General features: G+C 37.8%; 1 protein-coding gene across 4 annotated transcripts in view; it reads right to left on the reverse strand.

Annotated features, from left to right (window-relative positions):
• Positions 1-19781, reverse strand: part of ANO4 (anoctamin 4) — a 356708-nt gene that overhangs the window by 206046 nt on the left and 130881 nt on the right. For 3 of the 4 annotated variants that reach the window (XM_040234898.1, XM_040234897.1, XM_040234896.1), the window contains exon 3: positions 8086-8190. The exons of the other annotated variant lie outside the window; for it this stretch is intronic. In XM_040234898.1, the coding sequence (XP_040090832.1) occupies positions 8086-8190 (105 nt within the window). The remainder of the gene's footprint in view (positions 1-8085; positions 8191-19781) is intronic. 4 annotated transcript variants of the gene reach the window in all.

Raw genomic sequence — 19781 nt, forward strand, 5'->3', positions numbered from 1 at the left:
AATCAAATATGGACCTGCATTGTATACAGACTCAGGAAGGGCCCTGTGAATAGAACTGGGCAGGTAACATGGGCTCTGACATATGGATACCACATATTTGGGAAAGCAAGGAAGATACCCAAATGATTCTCTCGCAAAAAGCAGGCACTTACCCTAAAGAGACCCAGGAACTAAATAGCAGGGACTCACACTGAACAACTAAACAAGGGCCAAGAAACTGAAATTGCCTGGGAGACCAAAAATCAGCTACTGACTCTGAGTCAAGCAGAGGAGAGAGGCAGCAGGGAGAAAGATTTCTGAGGGCTGGCTTGTTCTACTCTCCCAGAACGGAAGCACGGAGATCCTGGCCTCCCTCACGTGATGGGAGGGCGTTTGCCACAGTGGTACTGAATCTACTATCAAATATTTGCAATTATTTCAAACATTCTTTCAGTGAAAATAGTTTTGTATATTAGCTCAACTCTCTGGGGAAAAGAGACTGCAAACATAGGGCAAGGGTTAAAACAAACGAATTCTGATCTTCTGCCACTTGCTCATTGAACCAACACTGAGCTTAGGTGCTGAAGGTATAAACATGACCAAGACATAAGTAGACAGCCTCATACTTCCAGACAAGAGGATGAACTTGAGGAATCAATGCTATAAAGGCAATTGGAAAAACACAGCAAATGTTTATTTTAGACTGTGTTAGAAACAATCTAAAAGAGAGTAAGAAATTAATACCAAAAAAATTAAAGAGTTCAACTCATGGCTCTTTCAAAAAAAAAAAACCTCACTTTGGCATTAGAGTTCTTTAATCTTGACACTTTCTGAGGCAGAGAAAATAAAGTGAAATTATAGGTCACTGAAGATGACATGAAACGGCTGTGTGCAGTATAATCTGAGTTTCTATATTTGTTCTGCAGAGTGTCAGTTCATTATACTATTGATATTTTTATCCTGAGTTCCAAATGATTACATCTGACACTCAGAGTTCTGAAGGTATTATATACTGACCTCATAGCCTCATTAGAAAATTTAAAAAAAGGACACCTCCAGGAATAATTTAGAATAATAAAAAAAATTGTTCATGTCTCAGTTTGAACACTGACCTGGCTGTTTTATAACCAGCTCATCTATACATCTAGAGTCCCTTTCAGATGAAGGCCCAAGATGGCTCCAAACTTGACACAAGGGCTAGCAAATAGGAGGTGCTCAATGCCCATTTTACAATAAATAAAAGCTAGCTTAAGATTATATCAATTGCCTTTTTTTCCCTTATTCTAACTACCTCAGTGCCATTACCTGCAAAAATCTGTTTTTCTCTTGAATTCAGAGGTCAAATAGGAAGGATGTGGAAGGGACTACAATTTATTCAGAGCTGACTGTGTATGAAGAATTGTGAGGTCTGTTTTCTTCTTTGATCTATAGAACACCTTGCGGGGCAGGTAATACGAGAAAGAAGCCAGGTTCAAAGATGCTAAGTACGCTCACACAGCTCATAAGTGACAGAGATGAATTCCAACCCAGTTCTGACTCCCAAATGCAGGCTATTTCCAGCCAGCTCCTTGTTTTTGTGGAAGGCATTCTACTCTTCTTAAATCCTGTTTGGTTTTCAAGAACAGGAAGTCATTTCACCAGCAAACAATTATCTTGTCACAATTTTAACACTGATCTGAATCAAGCTAGACTTCACAGCTGTAGTCTGACAAATCTGACGCTTTTAAAAATTTAACAAATAGATCAAATTAAATGCTTTTAAAAATCCAGGAAAACACACAGTGGCACAGCACAGCTTTGAGCCACTGGAATTTTTAAAACCAAATTTATATGGCACTAGCAAGCCTAGGACCCTCTGGATGTTCATTACTCTTCAACGAATTTGCAGAGGCAGCAGAGGCTGCCTGGTGAACCAAGAAGAAGATGGTCTAATTTAGAATATTTAAAATAAATAATTGGAAAAGACATAAATCCTTCCTTATCTGGCTTTATTCCTTTCTAATAGGCCAGTGGTTTACAAAGTGTGTTCCCTGGAACCCCAGGATTCTTTGGAGGAACTTCAGGGGCCACGGAAGGGGCAAAAAGGAAACCGAGTGGGAAAGTCCTACACCTTTTACCCCCCACCAACTCCAAATAGCTCAGTTATCTGTCCTAAACACTGATGATATACGTAAAAATATATTAGGGACAAAATAACAGATTCTGCAGCTTTAAAAAGTTTGGATACCTCCACTAGTGTATTAGGCAACAATTAAACAGGTATGTTAACACTTCCCCAAACAAAAATTGGGATAAGAAAGCTGGAGTCCTAATACTTATAGATCTGAGAGCTGGCATTTTTTTTTTCTGTCTGAAAAATTTACTTGAAATACTTTAAGATTCACAATGTCTTTAAAAAACAACAACAACACAAGTCATGAGATTTTTTAAAATGTGTGGTTATTAAATGTTTTTCCATTGGCATTTCGTGGCATTGTAAAGATACCATTTTAAAAACAGAGCATACACGACACCATGGGGTACCCACAGCACACTCTGTAATGGGGCCAAGATCATTAAGTTGCTCCCAAGACAGCATGTTTCTTAACGAAGAGCTCTTCACGCAGCTGCTCCATTCTAAAAAACAGACAGACACTTTGGTCATTCTGTAACAAGGAGTCTAATGATGGCACCTCTTTCAACCCTGCAAATGCTATTTAGAGAAGAACCGTGTACCTAATCCAAGCTTTGCTCAATAGCCGTGGTTCCCTTTTCACAACTAGAAACAAGGTCAGTGATGTTCTGCATTAAAAATCCTGAAGTCTACTGACCATAACTGCCCCTTCTCTGGAAAGAACATGAGCTTTGGATTTAGACAAGCCTGAGTTCAAACACTAGTCTTCCCACTTACTATTCGATTGGATTCTGTAACTTGTTCAAGCTTTAATTTAAGTGGGAATAATACAATGTACCAGAGAGGACTGTTGCGAGGAATGAAGACAAGGTGGCCACCAGTAAGTCTATAGTGCTTACTGTGCGCCAAGCACTAAGGGCTTCACGTAGATTGTCTATAACTACCTCCCTTTCACCGATAAGGAAATTAGGGCAAAAAGAGTTTAAGACTAAACAAAGTAATACAGGTAGTTGCCTTACTTGATGTCTAATGGCTATCAGTTCCTTCCTCTCTCTCATCTTCCCCTTTGCAACAGCATGGCCATATGAATTAAAAATACAATGGTAAATCAGGGTTCAAGAAAGTGGATTGAGAAATGACTCAGTCTCCTCACCCACAGAGCAAGAGCATCACCAATCTGGGAATAGCTTTATGACTGCATAGGGACACTGCAGGCATAATGGTCTTCCCTAGTAGCTCAGCTGTAAAGAATCCACCTGCGATGCAGGAGACCCAGGTTCAATTCCTGGGTTGGGAAGATCCACTGGAGAAGGGATAGGCTAGCCATTCCAGTATTCTTGGGCTTCCCTGGTGGCTCAGATGGTAAAGAATTCTCCTGCAATGTGGAAGACCTGGGTTCAGTCCCTTGGTTGGGAAGATCCCCTGGAGAAGGGAAAGGCTACCCACTCCAGTATTCTGGCCTGAGGAATTTCAGGGACTGTATAGTCCATGGGGTTGCAGAGAGTCCGACATGACTAAGTGACTTCCACTTCACTTCACAGCATAACAATCACCCAATAATCCTTAAAGCCTCCCAGTTCTCCTTCCAAACACTTTGCTATTTGCTCTCTTTCCTTCCCAAGTAGATTAGAATCTAATGGACTATATCACAATCAAGTCTGCCAGGGTATGAATGTCACTTAAGAGTCCCCAGAGTCTGTATAGTGTTGGTCTTCTATATCCATGGGTTTCCCATCTGAGAGTTCAAAGAACCCGTCTGCAGTAGACAGTTTCATTTCAGTCACTGCTGACATTCCCATGCCTCACCCTCAGATATCGAGAACTGCACAAAGGTTCCAGAGGTTTTATAAATGGCAGAACATCTACTGGGATGACTCAGGTCTCCATTCCACACTGGCTACTGCTGAGCCGTCCCCTTTGCGAGTCTACAGTGGAATTCATTCACTAAGGCGTTAACAAAATTTATTGAGCAAGGGGGCGGCAGAAGATGAGATAGTTAGATAACATCATTGACTCAGTGGACGTGAGTTTGAGCCAACTCCAGGAGAGAGAGGGAAGGACAGAGGAGCCTGGGGTGCTGCAGTCCACGGGGTTGCAAAGAGTTAGACATGACTTAGCAACTGAACAGCAACACCCACACTCCACACTCTGCTCAAGGTGCCAGGTATATGACAAAGAAACAGGATGATGAGACTCCTGCTTTCCCAGAGCCTCCAAATTCCCTGATCACTGAAGGATGTGTTCCTTCCTCAGGCTGGAGAATCTCAGTCATGGTTGGCAGTTCAGGTGGCCCACGTGCAGTCACCCAAGGTACACCACACAGCATCCTCTCTCTTCCCACCCACCTACAAGATGCCATGCTACCTCTGCAGGATACTCCAAGGGAGCCAGCTGGTCTTAGGAAATTCTCATCTCCTCTCTCTGCCTCCTCCCTCCCTTCTTCTCTCCTTCCCTCTCCACGTACCTAAGCGTCAAGCACAGAATCTCAGGCTTTCAGATACCAAAAGGCAAGAAATTTAGGTAACACAGAACTCAGTTGAAACAAAGGCACTCAAAGGACTTGGCTGCTATGTTGGGATGGGGAGTGAATGGCGAGAATAAAAAGGGAGGGAAAAATAACATCAATGAAAAAATACACACTCAAACACAAATATCCCTTTACATTAGACAACCAAATATAAATGCTTTTCTACTACAAAGTAACTAGATTGCTTTCATCTTGAATAAGACAAAATTTTTCCTGACTTGAACTGTGCACCAAAAAGGTTCACCACTGCTTTAAAGTATTCTGCCTAGCACAGTGGCTGGCATACGACAGGTGAGATGGATACAAGAAAGGATGGATAAAATAAGTCTTTCCTTCCTTATAAGCCATATATCTGATATGAGGGAAGTTGAAAAACAACTTATGGATGGTTAGCCACTCTGAGACATCTTGTTTTGAACAGATGAAGCTATACTTAGGGCATAAGCAACAGGAAAAATTGTAAATGTATTTTACAACATAGAAGCATGGAGAAGGAATTCTTGCATCAAGATGTAACACAAGAATAAAACTGTAAAAATCCAAAGTAGTTCACTTTTCCCTAATCATTATTATTTCACTTTTTATTTAGCACAACAAGGGCTGACACACAAGGAAATACTGACTCTATCATATATTAATCATATAGCCTCAGGATGCATATGCACTTTTAAAATTAAGACAATAGTACCTACTATTACTTATGGCCATTTTAATAATGACAAGAGACAGTCAAGGGAGTGCACTTACCATGATGGCTGCTAAGACACTGAAGAAATATTTGAAACCTGTGTGTATGCACACACACACACACAAACACACACACACACACAGTGTTCTAGTGCAATCTTGAAGATCATACAAATTATACAAAAACATCCACAAAATCCTAAGAAACAGTGAAATCTTTCCATTATCTTGTTAATCCCAATTAATATGTTTGTAGTAGACAATGAGTTTTACTGATGTTCAAATCCTATATTTTTTACATTTTTTATATATCAGTCTCTCAAAGATTTCTATAAATAATCATCTAAGGTACAGTCTCTTGAAGAACCACACTATGTGATTTTAGACTCAGAAATTTCAATGACCTGGTTAAACATCTGAATCATATTTGGAATCTCTAGTTAGAGATTGAAGGTAGATAAATGGCCCAAATCTTTCTCACCAGAGATGCCCCAGACTGTGTGGGTAGCTTCCCAAACCTACTTAGCATAAAACTTTGCTTTTTAAACAAGAAAATAAACAGATTAAATTCTCAAACATTGGAAGATTCTTAAACCTATAAAAATTGTGTTAAAATGAAACAATATTTCCTTTTTATTTTTAAATTTAAATATTAAGTACTCACAAACTTATACTCTTCTATTCACAGAGGGGTCACCATTCTAAACTATAAAACAGTTAACATCATAAACAAGTGAGTTTTTACTAAGATGTGCTAACAAAAAATACTATAAAAATCATTTTATGAACACTTAGTTCACTTTGACAGAAGCTCATTAAGCCCTAAAAAAGTTCAAGTTCATTGCCTGCACTTGCACAGAAGCCAACATTCATCATTTATTAGAAAATAATCCTTTCAGCAATGTGTAATCTATCATCTTTCAATCAAATGAAGTAATTACATAATTTTATAACTTTCTGTGAAAAGTTAATTTCTCTCCAGTGTCTACTAATTTGATTTTTATTCTCCTGGGGAAATTTTTTCTTTTATTCAGCAACCGAGTATGAAGGGATTCCCCACCCAGAACAAATACTTGGTCCTTTTAAGTTTTCATTAAAGGTATTTCTCTTGGAAGCAGTCTCATTTTCAATTCCAGGTCCTTCCTCACCTCGGTGTTTACTGAACACATTTCTGAAAGAATTAAAGGAAGGTGGAGACCCTCCTTTCTAAGTTGGTCTCCACTATTTATCTTATTGACATTGGTACTGACCTTCTTCCATCCTAAACTGTCCTACTTGTGAAGTGGATATATTAATTATCCCGTAAGATTGCGGGGGGGTAATTTAATGACAAAAGAGGATAAACAGAATTAAAATGCTTAAAACTATTCATAAGAAAATAGAGAAATAGAAATATAATTTAGAAATCTATATTTCATTGCAGAGAAATGCAATGTCACAAAACTCAAAGTAGCAAAAGTTGCAAATCTGAACCCTTCAAATCCAGTATTAAATAACACTATTTGATATTGAAAGAGGAGCATAATTACCAAGAATTAGAGCTCTGTTAGTGAAACACAAATGTTAATGAGTTAGTTTGTGATACCACATCCCCCACCCTCAATGCTAAACCTGTAACTTGAGCAAATGTATTGATTATGATAAAGTTCTTGGTGAAAACTATGTAACACAAAATAGAGGAAGAAGGGTAAACCCTGATTAATTAAAATGGTTAGAAAAAGGAATTTACTTCTTGGTCACAGCACTGCATCAATGACTTCATATACCCATTTTGAAGAATAAATTCCTGATTCTGGTTTACTGCATCAACACACTTCCTACTACTGATACTTGAGAGAAGGAATATTATTCTGGTGTCTTAAAGATTTTTCTTTGATTATGATTAACCAAGGAATCTAAAAAATTATAAGGGCCAGTGATTTACTAAATATTATAGCATACTGCTACTGCTGCTACTGCTAAGTCACTTCAGTCGTGTCCAACTCTGTGTGACCCCATAGACGGCAGCCCACCAGGCTCCCCCGTCCCTGGGATTCCCCAGGCAAGAACACTGGAGTGGGTTGCCATGTCCTTCTCCAATGCATGAAAGTGAAAAGTGAAAGTGAAGTCGCTCAGTCGTGTCCGACCCTCAGCAACCTCATGGACTGCAGCCTTCCAGGCTCCTCCGCCCATGGGATTTTCCAGGCAAGAGTACTGGAGTGGAGCGCCATTGCCTTCTCCGTTATAGCATACTAGGAGAAGGCAATGGCACTCCACTCCAGTACTCTTGCCTGGAAAATCCCATGAACACAAGAGACTGGTGGGCTGCAGTCCATGGGGTCGAGAAGAGTCGGACATGACTGAGTGACTTCACTTTCACTTTTCACTTTCATGCATTGGAGAAGGAAATGACAACCCACTCCAGTATTCTTGCCTGGAGAATCCCAGGGACGGGGGAGCCTGGTAGGCTACCATCTATGGGGTCGCACAGAGTCGGACACGACTGAAGCAACTCAGCAGCAGCAGTAGCAGCATAGCGTACTAAGATTTTATAATCCCTCTATAGTTTTCCCACCAGGCGTCATCAAAGACCCCAGTACTATGTGGCTCAGTTTCACAAATCAAACTGGCATTTCACTAACCATCTCTTCTGGTCTCAAAATTATTTTATACAGTATCTCTTTTAAGACATCATTTTATTTTAAAGCTCCATATCTAAGGTTTCTAGTTTTATTACCCCTCCCAAGTATTATAATCATTTCTCCTTTCACGGTGAATTTAAAATTGGAGTGAAACTTACTTTCTTGTATTGCATTAAGAATCTCTGAAAAGTCCACATCACTCCTTGGCCCATCAGGTAGTATTTGCATATCCAGCTGGTAGCTTTGCAAATCCACACCTCCTTCTAGAGAAACGAAAGATATTCTTGGAGTTTGCACTGGTTATCAGACAGCCCAGTATCAGGGTCCCAAGGAGAAGTAATGTCAAAATCTAAATGAACAGCCAACAGCCGGCTGGTTTGCCAATGGATCCTCCCACTTGGACAAATGACTTTTTTAAAATGAGCAACATTATCAGCCATTTGCCTCTTATGGGACCAAAAAACGTTAATTGTGTTTCCAAGGCAAAAATAAGGCAACTACTTTATTAAAATACCACCTACTTCATAGAATTTATGGATGATTTCCTAGGTGGGGAATATAGCATGCTGACCTCCACCCAAAGACACTTAAAATTATTCTCAGCTTCTACATGGTTAAAACACAACATTACACACTAACACTTTGTGAGACCATTTTCCTTAAAATGGTAGTAATTTATCCAAATGACAGGATTCAATATTCCTGATATCACAGAAAAAAGGTATCAATTTTTTCACAGTTGGACTTCCCCTGCTATTATCATTACTTTTCAATTATACCAGAATATTATAATTTGTTCTATGAAGTAGTTAAGGCTCTTGAACTTGGTTTGCCAGATGTATTTTTGGTGTGTTCTAAAGAAAGAAATTTTTTTATGTTGCTCTGCACACCTATAGATCCCTGAAGGAAGTCAAAGAAACCAAGATATCAAAAAGTAGCTTTATTGTTAACAATAATAAACCTCTAAATGCTTCTAAAATAAACGGTAAAAATTGGATGAGTCTGGAAGGACTAAATATCAGTGCTAAAATAAACAGAGAGCCTGATAAATAGAACGGGGCACACTCTAGCTTCCAAAATTTTTGTAGAAATAATTCGTTCATAAGCCCAGTAATTATTCTCAGCTTTGAATTAAAACTAATTATACCCCTAAAACTCAAAAAGAATAAGACACAGTTACTATCTTATAACAACATTCATTCTGGGAAGGAAATGGACACAAGTAATTATAACAGGCTTCCCTGGTGGCTCAGATGGTAAAGAATAGGCCTGGAATGCAGGAGACCCAGGTTCAGTCCCTGGGTTGGGAAGATCCCTGGAGAAGGAAATGGCAACCCACTCCAGTATTTGTGCCTAGAGAATTCCATAGACAGAGGGGCCTGGTAGGCTACAGTCCATGGGGTTGCAAAGAGTCAGATATGACTGAGCAGCTAACTATAATAGAAAGGTGAGCTTTAGGAGGGCAGCAACTTTTGTCTACATGCTGTAATCCATCACTTAGAACAGTGTCTATTACAACTAATGTAGACGGAACGAATTAACAAGGTTATGCAGTACTTATGAAACAAAGGCAGCAGAGCTACACACACATAAAGCTATTAAGCTCAGATTCTGCAGGCAGACAAACCAGCATTCAAATTCTTATTTGGGAAACACTGAATCTCTCTAGATCTTAGTTTCCTCATTGATGAAACAGGGGTGATAGTAACAGTTGCATGGAACAGCAATGAAGACTAAATGAGGCCATGCATGAAGAGCTCTTAGTTGTCACACAGCACTCAGTAAATGGAGGCCATTACTCTTTTTTCTTTTTTTTTTTTTTTTAGTTTTCTGTGAGTATGGTTTCAGTGTGTCTGCCCTCTGTACTCTTTTCTTTTTAGAATTTTATTTATATGTTTATTTTTGGCCGTGCTGGGTCTTCAGTGCTATGTGGACTTTACTGCATTGGCCATTACTCTTACCATCCATTCTGTTTATTAAAGCAGCTACAGGTTTATTAAGCTATAGATTTATTAAAGCAACTACAGGTAGTTCTTTTAGGTTTCTACAGAAACTACGTAGCTATTGAGGAATGAGAAGGAATCCATAAGTCAATTATTTGGGACCAGCATGCATTTAAGTGATAGTCCAGCAATGGAGACATAGCGGTGAATTTTTCAGTGCGTGCAAGCAGTTGCCTGTTTACAAAGTCTGAAGTTACCTGTGAGATTAAACTTCTCGATAGAAAAAACAAAGATGTCTTCCTGCTGGTCTAGAATTTGAATGCACTATCTGCTTTCTTCCCTCCCATGGTCAGCTACCTTGAATAGGGAGGGAAAAGTTCTGATGCTTTTCAATCTCTGCTTAGGCTAATCACTGTGCACAGTAACCAGAGACCCAAAGACCTCACAATGACATTGACAGAAAGAAAAAAAAAAAAAAGAATATTCAATACTACTTTTCAGCCAGACTCTGTGCCACTTACTTTATCATCTCACTTAGTTTTCACTCTAACCTTGAAAAGGAGATACAATAAGAAATAGTAATTTATCCAAAAATGTTACTAAGTTGTAAAGACAAAATACCAACCCATGCTCTTAACTAGTCTTTAAAACTACTCATATCCAAGCAGTCACAAATACAGGCTGCTAGAAATGGGAACATTTAACACTTTTTACTGGATTCCAATAGTTCAGGATATACCAATATTCAGGACTTTAGGCCAGGACCAAAGTCATTACATAACCTAAGAAGCAAATGACTTCTAAAAGCAGACTGATAATCAGAAACCCAATTTATTTACTTGGTATCTGTCATAGGCGCTCATAAACTCATCAAGTAGTAGTTGTGACCATTAACTAAATTAAATGACTATAATTTATCATAACTAAAATTCCAGTTTTTGTCAGAGGACAGGCAAGAGCAGGGAAAGTCACAAAAGCAGCAACATAAAAAGGCATTCAGACCCAAGTCTATCTTTAAAGACATGGGAAAGAAACAAGTGAGAAAGGTAGATACAAGCATGCAGATAAACATATAGATGTCGCAAGTATACCAAAACCACACTTTTTTATCTGATTAGAAAAAGGAAGAAATATTCCATTGGGTACAAAAGCTCTCTGAGCTGTGAAAGGATGGGTATTTTTTGTTTTATTCATTATCTTTCCTATGTTTTTCACAATAAGCAACATATTTTAGTTTTAAAGTTATTTAAAAATTCAGATTGTACCAGTAGATGATATTCAGCATTTAGAATTCAGAATTCAAGACAAACTATGGATGCTAAACCATTAAGGGACTAATTTAATAAGAGATTTTCTAAATTACTACAATTCTTAACCTGTGTAAGTCAAATAGCTCTAAATTACAAGATGCAAAACCCTCTTCATAGTAAACATTAGGATTGCACTTAGAATCCCTAAAATACAAGGCCTTTTTATTCCTTTGCTCTCAAAGAAATACAAAATACACTTTCATAAAATATAATGCTGTGGAATTTCTGGCAGTAAGTCACTCACTGAAATCTAAGATGATGAAATAGGGAATGCTGTAAAGTAAGAACTTTTGTAACCTTTCCTAAATGGCAAGTGATCACTGTACAAGGATATTTTCAAATGAATCCTTCAAGGTGACAATCTTCATCTTCAGCACATACTGCCCAAGTGAAACAGACTGAATAAGTTCAATATACAGGAAGTGTGTGTCTACTTTGGACTTCTGATATTTAATTATTTATTGTTAGTCCTGTAGCACTGGTGGATTTCTGAAAGTTGAGAACTGGACTCCTTCCTATGGTCACGGATGTCTCTGACTTTGAGTCAAAACACAAAACTAAAAAAACTAGGCAAGAGGGTGAAGGTGTCATGGTTCCAAACTGAAGGGCCTCAGTAACTGACATATAACTAAGTCAATCCCAAGAAAAGTAAACAAGTTACCTTCTAGAGGGAAGCTAAAAACATACCTGAAGTTGTGGAGAACCTACTAGACAATTTCTAAAAATCAAAAGTAGGTACAAAATTCATGTGACCTCCAAATTTGCCTTTATCTCTTCTCACACTGAATTGACAGGAGTGATTATATTCAAATCTTAACTGTGATCTGTAGTATGAGTGAAGTGGAAAGCAATTTCAATAAAAAGCAACCTTGATAACACATTTAATAAAATATCTTTGGCTGAGGAAACATCTTAAAAACTCATTTTAGATTTGTACCTAGCTTACGGGGAATTTAGCTAAATTCTTATATGCTAAAGGACCTCCCCCTCAAAGCTTCAAATATGAGCTTCTCAATTAGCAAATATGTTGATGCCTCTCCCATCCCATCCCTGTCTAAAGAAATTCCTTCCACTTTTAGGACCCATTCTGAATGTTCTATGTGTCAAGCCATTTCCTGATCCTAACAAGTAAATACCATTTCCCACTCACTAAACCCATGTAGTTATCTATATTTTATCTTTTTTACAGCACATATTTTCCATAAAAAATTAGGTAAAGTATGTAGCACCGTGTAGACACAGACAAATCTGAGTTCCTAGTCCTCCCCATCTAGGTTTCCTCCTGATTTCTAGCATCTCTGACTGTGCTGTAACATGATGAAGGCTTGGCACCAAATTGCATCCACCTTTTCATTTCCTACAGAACTCAAGACAAGGCCTTGAACATGTTAGTTGCTCAGTTAATGCTCTTTTACTACAATTTCACATGAGTAGCAACAGCAGTAGACATAGACTAAGAACATGTCCCAGTTTTCCTTTCTTGTCCACAACTTTAACACTTCTTGATAGACATCTATAGATGACTATGAAAGGCATATTTTAAATCATACATTTGCTCTTTTCAGTAAAATCTTTTAAATTTTTGTCAGATAATAAAGAAAACCTTCAAATACCGAACGGCTTAGAATGAAAATCAACAATAGACAATTCTAACCTTTTTTCAATCCCAAGCCTATTCCCCCAGTCCACTCACTTTTAAGAGTTTCTGTTTTCACTTCCTTTGGACCTCTTCATGGGAGTACTTGTTGTTTCTTGATCAATTTTATACAGTTGACTGTAGAACTGCACAAGTACACTTATATGGCGATATTTTTTAAGAGTAAATACTACAATACTTGACAGTGGTTAAGTGGGATAGAAGTTTGAATCCATAGATGTGGAGGAATCTCAGATTTGGAGGTACAGTTATAAGTTAATTATACAAAGATTAACCACCATCACGACCCCATTATTTAAGGGTCAACTGTTTGTTACATAGTTTTCTGCTATGATACAAGACAATATAACTTATATTACTGCTGCTACCCCTTGCCCCTCACCCACCTGTTTACCAGTTATTCTATTTTATCACCTTTATTTAGTGGCTTTAAATCAATTACTTAAAATTCAACTTCTTTGTTCAATCAAATAGAGGTGATCTTATATTTGTAACAAACACAAGGTGATATAAAAAGTATATTCTTCTGGAGGATTCTAACATTGGAAACTCTAGATTTAAATGTGGGATATTCCACTGGTTCTGGAAAAACTTTCCATCTGTTTTTCTTCATTTATAGTGCTTACCAAACTCTATTTAGTGTACCATAAGCTAAAACACCTTCAAAACAGAAGATGCTTCATTCATGCTATTGTAAAAAGACACACAAATCCCACTCTTTCATTATTAGTGTTGCCTAACTATAAATCTAGTGATACTGCCAGATCATTCTTTTACAGAAGAAAGCTAGGCTTTGTGTTAGTAGGAATACACAGATTGATTCATCCACGTTCGTCACTATAAAAGCTAAATATGTTTCCTCTAATGATTAACACGGAGTAGTTTTAAGGACCCAATTCTGGACTAAATCATGAATGGAGAACCTTTATCTAACAGCAGGTGGATGTTTCTCAGGTCTAAAATGGAAATAATAATCCCATTGCTTCAGTTAGTAATGGCTGACCTTCAGCAAAATTACCTCTGTTTCCCAGGATTGGCAAGACAGTGATCTCCTAAGTTATAAAGAATGCCTGTGCTAAGAGGGCCTAGAAACCAGAGCTGCAAAGCTCCAAATGGCAGGAATGATTTGTGCAGAAGTCTAGGCAGGGCTCCATGGGGGTCTTCCAATCTCCTAGAGGCTGAGGTCTGTTGCTATGACAACAGGGACTCTTGCAGAGAAAGGGAAGAGAGAAGCTCAGGATTAGGAGGGGTTAGAATAGAATAGAAACCATGCCACTTTCAAAATCACTATAATGTTGCTTACTCTCTTAACTTGCACAATACATACACAGAAGGGCCTGAGATGAACATATGAAGCGGAATGACCTTGCAAGACAACAAACCTCATGAGAGCCAGGGCTCTGTCCACCTTGGATATCAGTCTCTAATCTCTAACTCTGGGAATTAAGTAAGCACAGTAGAAGCTTACTATTAACTGTCTATCTTACCACAACTACGATCTTAGGTTGGGGTAGGCTGATGTCATTGGTTATAGTTGTATGATCTTGAGTTAGTTATTAAATCTCTGAGTTAGTTATAAATCTTAGTTATTTAAATCTCTCCTAAATATAAAACTATTTGAAATAGCCTTGTGCAGAAGATGCAGTTCTAAATTCTATTAAAATACAATACTCTTCCCAGAAATAATTGTCTTTGTGTAGCTTTTTTTCATTCACTTTGTATGTTCAAATGGTTGTGAAAAGATTCTTTAGAAAATTCTCTCTAAATGTATTCATGCTCCTGCTCAGTGGTATCTGACTCTTTGCAACCCCATGAGCTATAGCCCACCAGGCTCCTCTGTCCATGTAATTTTCCAGGTAAGAACACTGGGTGTGGGTTTCTATTTCCTACTCCAGGGGATCTTCCCAACCCAGGGACTGAAGCCATGTCTCTTCTGTCTCCTGCATTGGCAGGCAGATTCTTTATACCATTGTGCCACCTGGGAAGCAGTAAATGCATTATATAGGTCAAAATATGTGCATATGTACAGCACCAAAGGGGAAAAAGTGAACACTGCTAAGAGAAGAATTTGGCATATATTTTTGGAAAACAATTTTGTTACTCAGCAAATGATAGCAAGGAGCACAGATCCCAATGCCCACATTTCAAGGCTCAAAATAGCTTGTTTTCCTAAGCACCCCTCTATTTACTAAACTCACATCACACATTTAAAAAATACTTTAAGAGGATATGATTCAAATGAAGGATGATTGGTGTTATTTCTAAACCACCATTTAGAAAGACACCACATTTACCTTCAAGGCAGTGAGAAACAAAAGAGTTCCAAAGTAGCTGGTTTTTCTCCCACATATTCTCTCTCTTTTTTTTTTCTCCCACATATTCTCAAAACCACATGGAAGAGCTTATCTTTCAGTCACACCAAAAATCAATTTCACAAACAGAAAAACAAATACATATTTTCACCCCAGCTTGAGATCTATTCAAGAAGAACATTCAGATTCCTCAGGCTCAAGAAGTTTCAGGCATAATTCTCAATAAAATGTTTGTTTCCAGATAAAGTGATGAGAAAACACTAAATTTCACATTCAAATATTTCCATCCTCAAGAAAAAACTGTTGGTTCAGTGGGGGAAGAAACACTCCTAAGAAACTGAAGACAAAGGTTTTAGCTAAAGTCCATCGATGACTAATTTGTACTTGTGGTCAAGTAAGTTCATTTCCTGAGCCACAGTAAAATAGGGCTAATTCTACCTCCCAGACTGCTGTGAGAACTCAGACAATGGAGCATTACCTAACAGAATGTGGTGGTATCATAATTATTATGTGGTCAAGATTAACCATATGATTATTCTTTCCTAAATTTTTTTCCTAAAGAATAAATTGAATTTTGACTTTCATTTTGGCAGAATAAGAAACAGGTCAATGAAGAGACAAATCTTTCTTGGCTGGCTTTTTTCAAATCTCTCCTTAATTTCCTTTCTTTTCTTCTTTTCCCCACAGCCTCTGGTACTGAAGTTAAACAGAATATGAAAGGTACTTGCTGAGTTGATTCTGTTCCCTAACTTGAGATCAGGTCTTAACATGAGAGCCAGAAAGTAATCTTTAAAACTCAGGGAAATAGGAAGGAGTTTTATAATATTGGAACTAGAAAAAGGGAAGATGAAATGAAAAAGGTCTAAGCAACTACACTCCAATAAGAATTGAATTTAAGAAAAAAGAAAGGTCTAATGTGAAAGTGAAAGTGAAGTCGTTCAGTCTTGTCTGACCCTCAGCAACCCCATGGACTGTAGCCTAACAGGCTCCTCTGTCCATGGGATTTTCCAGGCAAGAATACTGGAGTGGGTTGCCATTTCCTTCTCCAGGAGATCTTCCCGACCCAGGGATTGAACCCCTGTCTCCTGCGTTGTAAGCAGATGCTTTACCATCTGAGCTACCAGGGAAACAACTACACTCCAATAAAAATTGAATTTAAGAAAAAAGAAAGGTCTAATGTAGAGTAGGACGAAAAAGATGCTAGAAAGTGGACCATCACTGACATATTCAATAGAAAGAAACAATAACCCATTAAGGTGACTGTGTGTTTTCAATGGAATCCTATGGTCCCTTCCTTGCTACACCAGGGTGTGAATGATTACCGGGCTTTAAATTTAAATATTCCAAAGCTTTGTAATACAAACTTGCTAGAAATACTGCTACCAAGTTGACTGAAGAAGGTAATGAATGAATCAAACCACTGGACTTGGAATCCTGCCTCTGCCACTTACTGGCTGCATGTTTTGAGGCAAGTTACTTAAACCTTCTCTGTGCCTGAGATATCCCAACCACAAAATAAGGATGACAGCATGAGGATATTAGAGAAATTAAATGGAATAATGAATGTAAATAGCTTAACAGTTTTTGAGGTTGGGAATATGGTAGCGTGCCCTTTCCATACAGAAAGTATAACAGTTTTTGAGGTTGGAATATGGTAGCATGCTTAATGATAGCTGTAATTATATTATTGTCAAACATTTAATACCCTTTGCATATAGAAAGTATAATAGTTATTCTAGTTCACTGAAAATAACAAAATCCTAAAGTTTCTCTCCTGTGAAATCAACTTGTACCAGCATTTAAATACCATATATAATACCATATCTATATAAGGGGGAAATGATCATGTATAAAGAGGGACAGAGCTGCTTAGGCTTTTCAGTTCAGTTCAGTCGCTCAGTTGTGTCTGACTCTTTGTGACCCCATGAACCACAGCATGCCAGGCCTCCCTGTCCATCACCAATTCCCGGAGTCCACCCAAACCCACGTCCATTGGGTTGGTGATGCTAGACGTTATTTTGGGAAGTAATGAAATATATTATCAAAACATCATTTTACCAACTCTAGAAGAGAATAAGGGACAAATTCTGTGACTAATGGCATTTCTTTAGGATTCTATAATGGGCCTATCAGGTAAAGGAAAAGCAATAGAAGAAGCATTTTCAATTTCACAAATCTTCTAATTAATTCTATTTCACATGGCACAGTCATTATACTGGGATAATTTGACTCCACACTCACTAAGCTTTACAGTTTCAAACTCAAATATTCATAATCAATGCTTCAGTTGAGTCTTCTTGACCCTTAAATGATAGTTCCAAGCCTGGTGCCATTTAATACTTGAATGATTTGCCCATAAAGGGAAATAGCATTCACTAATTATGAGTGGCTAAAAGATAAGGTCAAAATGAACTCAATACACAAGAGAAGTCTTTGAAACAATCAGAAGAAAAGACAAACCATATAAATACCAGGTGGAGGTGAACAGTTCCTGCGTCAGCGCAGCATAAAGAGAAACCATCTAAATGTTGTCCTGGCACAAGTTAACTGGGAAACTGTCCTATGGTTCAAGAGCCAAGTAAGAAATGATTCTGGGACATACTTTCAGGCTTCTGAAACTTTGTCTATGATGACGGTGACAACAAACATCATCGCTTGCTCCTGGCACCTTACTGTGCCGAGGATCATATCAAGCGTTCTACACGAACGGATTTGACATAACAGCACTATATAGGGTTGCCAGATATAACACACAAAAATACAAGGAGGCCAGGTAATTTGAATTACAAACAAATTAGTAATTTTTTTTTTTATCGTAAGTGTGCCCCATGCAATAATACTTTGGACGTACATCAAAAGATATTTGTTGTTTATCTGAAATTTAACTGTGAGTCCTGTATTTCATCTGGCAACCCTAACACTGTGAGATATGTATGAATATTCTCATTGTGCTGATGAGGAGACAGATTCAAAGAAATTAAGTTATTTGCCCAAGTCTGCAAAGCTATTAGGTAACGTGAGTTTAAAACATCTAACAACAGAGCTTGCACTGATCACCAGTATAATGCACTCTTACTATGCTCTTTCCTATATCTGGATGGCCATCACCCATTACTATAGAGGACTTAGTTGAGTTTCAAAGTCCAAAATCATATGGCCTTTTGAATACTTCTTAAATCTTTGCCCTTGTTAAGAATGTTACCATAATTTTATTTACATCTTTATTCCATCCCTTAATACAATGAATTCTATTATAGCAGATTAAGCACAGGTCCCTGTATAATGGACATGCTTCCATACACACTTCCCTTTTGTAATGTCACTTCTATTTCATTTTGGGGACGTGTCATTCCCTTACTGTGTGTAGTCCAAGTGGGAGGAGAAATCAAGGGGTCCTACCTCCTGCTCAGGGGAGACGTCTCCTGTCCTATCCTTTTATCTCTCACCGCTCTCTACCCAACCAGGCACATAAATAGAGATCTCTTCCAGGTCTTCAAAACCTGAGCCAAATGATGAAAACTAAGAAAAGTGGTAAGGGTTCATTTATTCCAGAAAGTCAGATAGTTCTTTTATTGGTATCTGCTTCTTTTCCCAAGGCTAGTTCTCCAGGCTTTCCATCCATATCCTTGAATTTTAAATTTCTTCTTTGCTTGAATTAAATAATTGGTTTCAATTGTTTATAACCAAAGAGCCCTGACTGATAGTCTCTTTGGACGTGACTGTGAGCTCCCTAAGGTCCATGAGTAATAGAGTTCTACACCATTCCAGCCCCAGAGAGCTACCCTTCAAATAAATATTTGTTAGGACATGGTAGGCACTCAAAAATGCTTGTAAACTCAAAGAGGGATAAATGAACTGAAATTGTTCAGGGCTGATGGCATAGAAGATCTGTAAAATTTTCTTGTTCTTTTCATGCTTAACAACCAGTCTGAGTAGGCTTTTAGAAAGCACTTTGGGAATCAAGATTATTAACTTTGTAAAAATTAGATGGATGACTTAATAGGCTTCACCATGACTAAAATGCATGTGCTGCTTCTAAGATCTATGACTCACTGCAAATAAGAAACTCAGTTTGAGAGCTCTTCTATAATCTCCCAAAGAGACCTATGATGCATTAGTAAAAATGTACATAAACATAGAAGGATAGAATTGAAGTCATCATATGTATCTCAATAATATGAATTTTAAATATATATATTTTCAAAATCAGGTTTCTAACTATAATTTATTATGATTTTTCTTAATTATAATTCTGTGCTAAGGAATGGCTTTATAGTTTCGACCAATAGCCAATGCCAGTAGGATTCAAGAATCTATGATAAAATTATGATAGATAAATGCAGTGATATGTTTTTAAGGTCAAAGTAGTGACAAGATATGCTGCTATTACACCATTAGGAAATATCTTAATAACATTTCTTCAAATGTTTATTACATTAATATCAGTAGTGGATGTCAAAGACTGACTCTTCTGCCTCAATCAAACACAAACAGAATATTCTATACAATTCTGGGCAGTGTATTTCCAAAGATGCAGCAATGAAGTAAGACTTTTTCGAAGAGCAGAATGGGTAGGATGGTAAAAGAATGTGAAAACCATGTCATCAAAGGAAGCATTGAAAAAACTAGGAA

Source organism: Oryx dammah, unplaced genomic scaffold, assembly GCF_014754425.2.
Source record: "Oryx dammah isolate SB20612 unplaced genomic scaffold, SCBI_Odam_1.1 HiC_scaffold_29, whole genome shotgun sequence".
NCBI lineage: Eukaryota > Metazoa > Chordata > Mammalia > Artiodactyla > Bovidae > Oryx > Oryx dammah.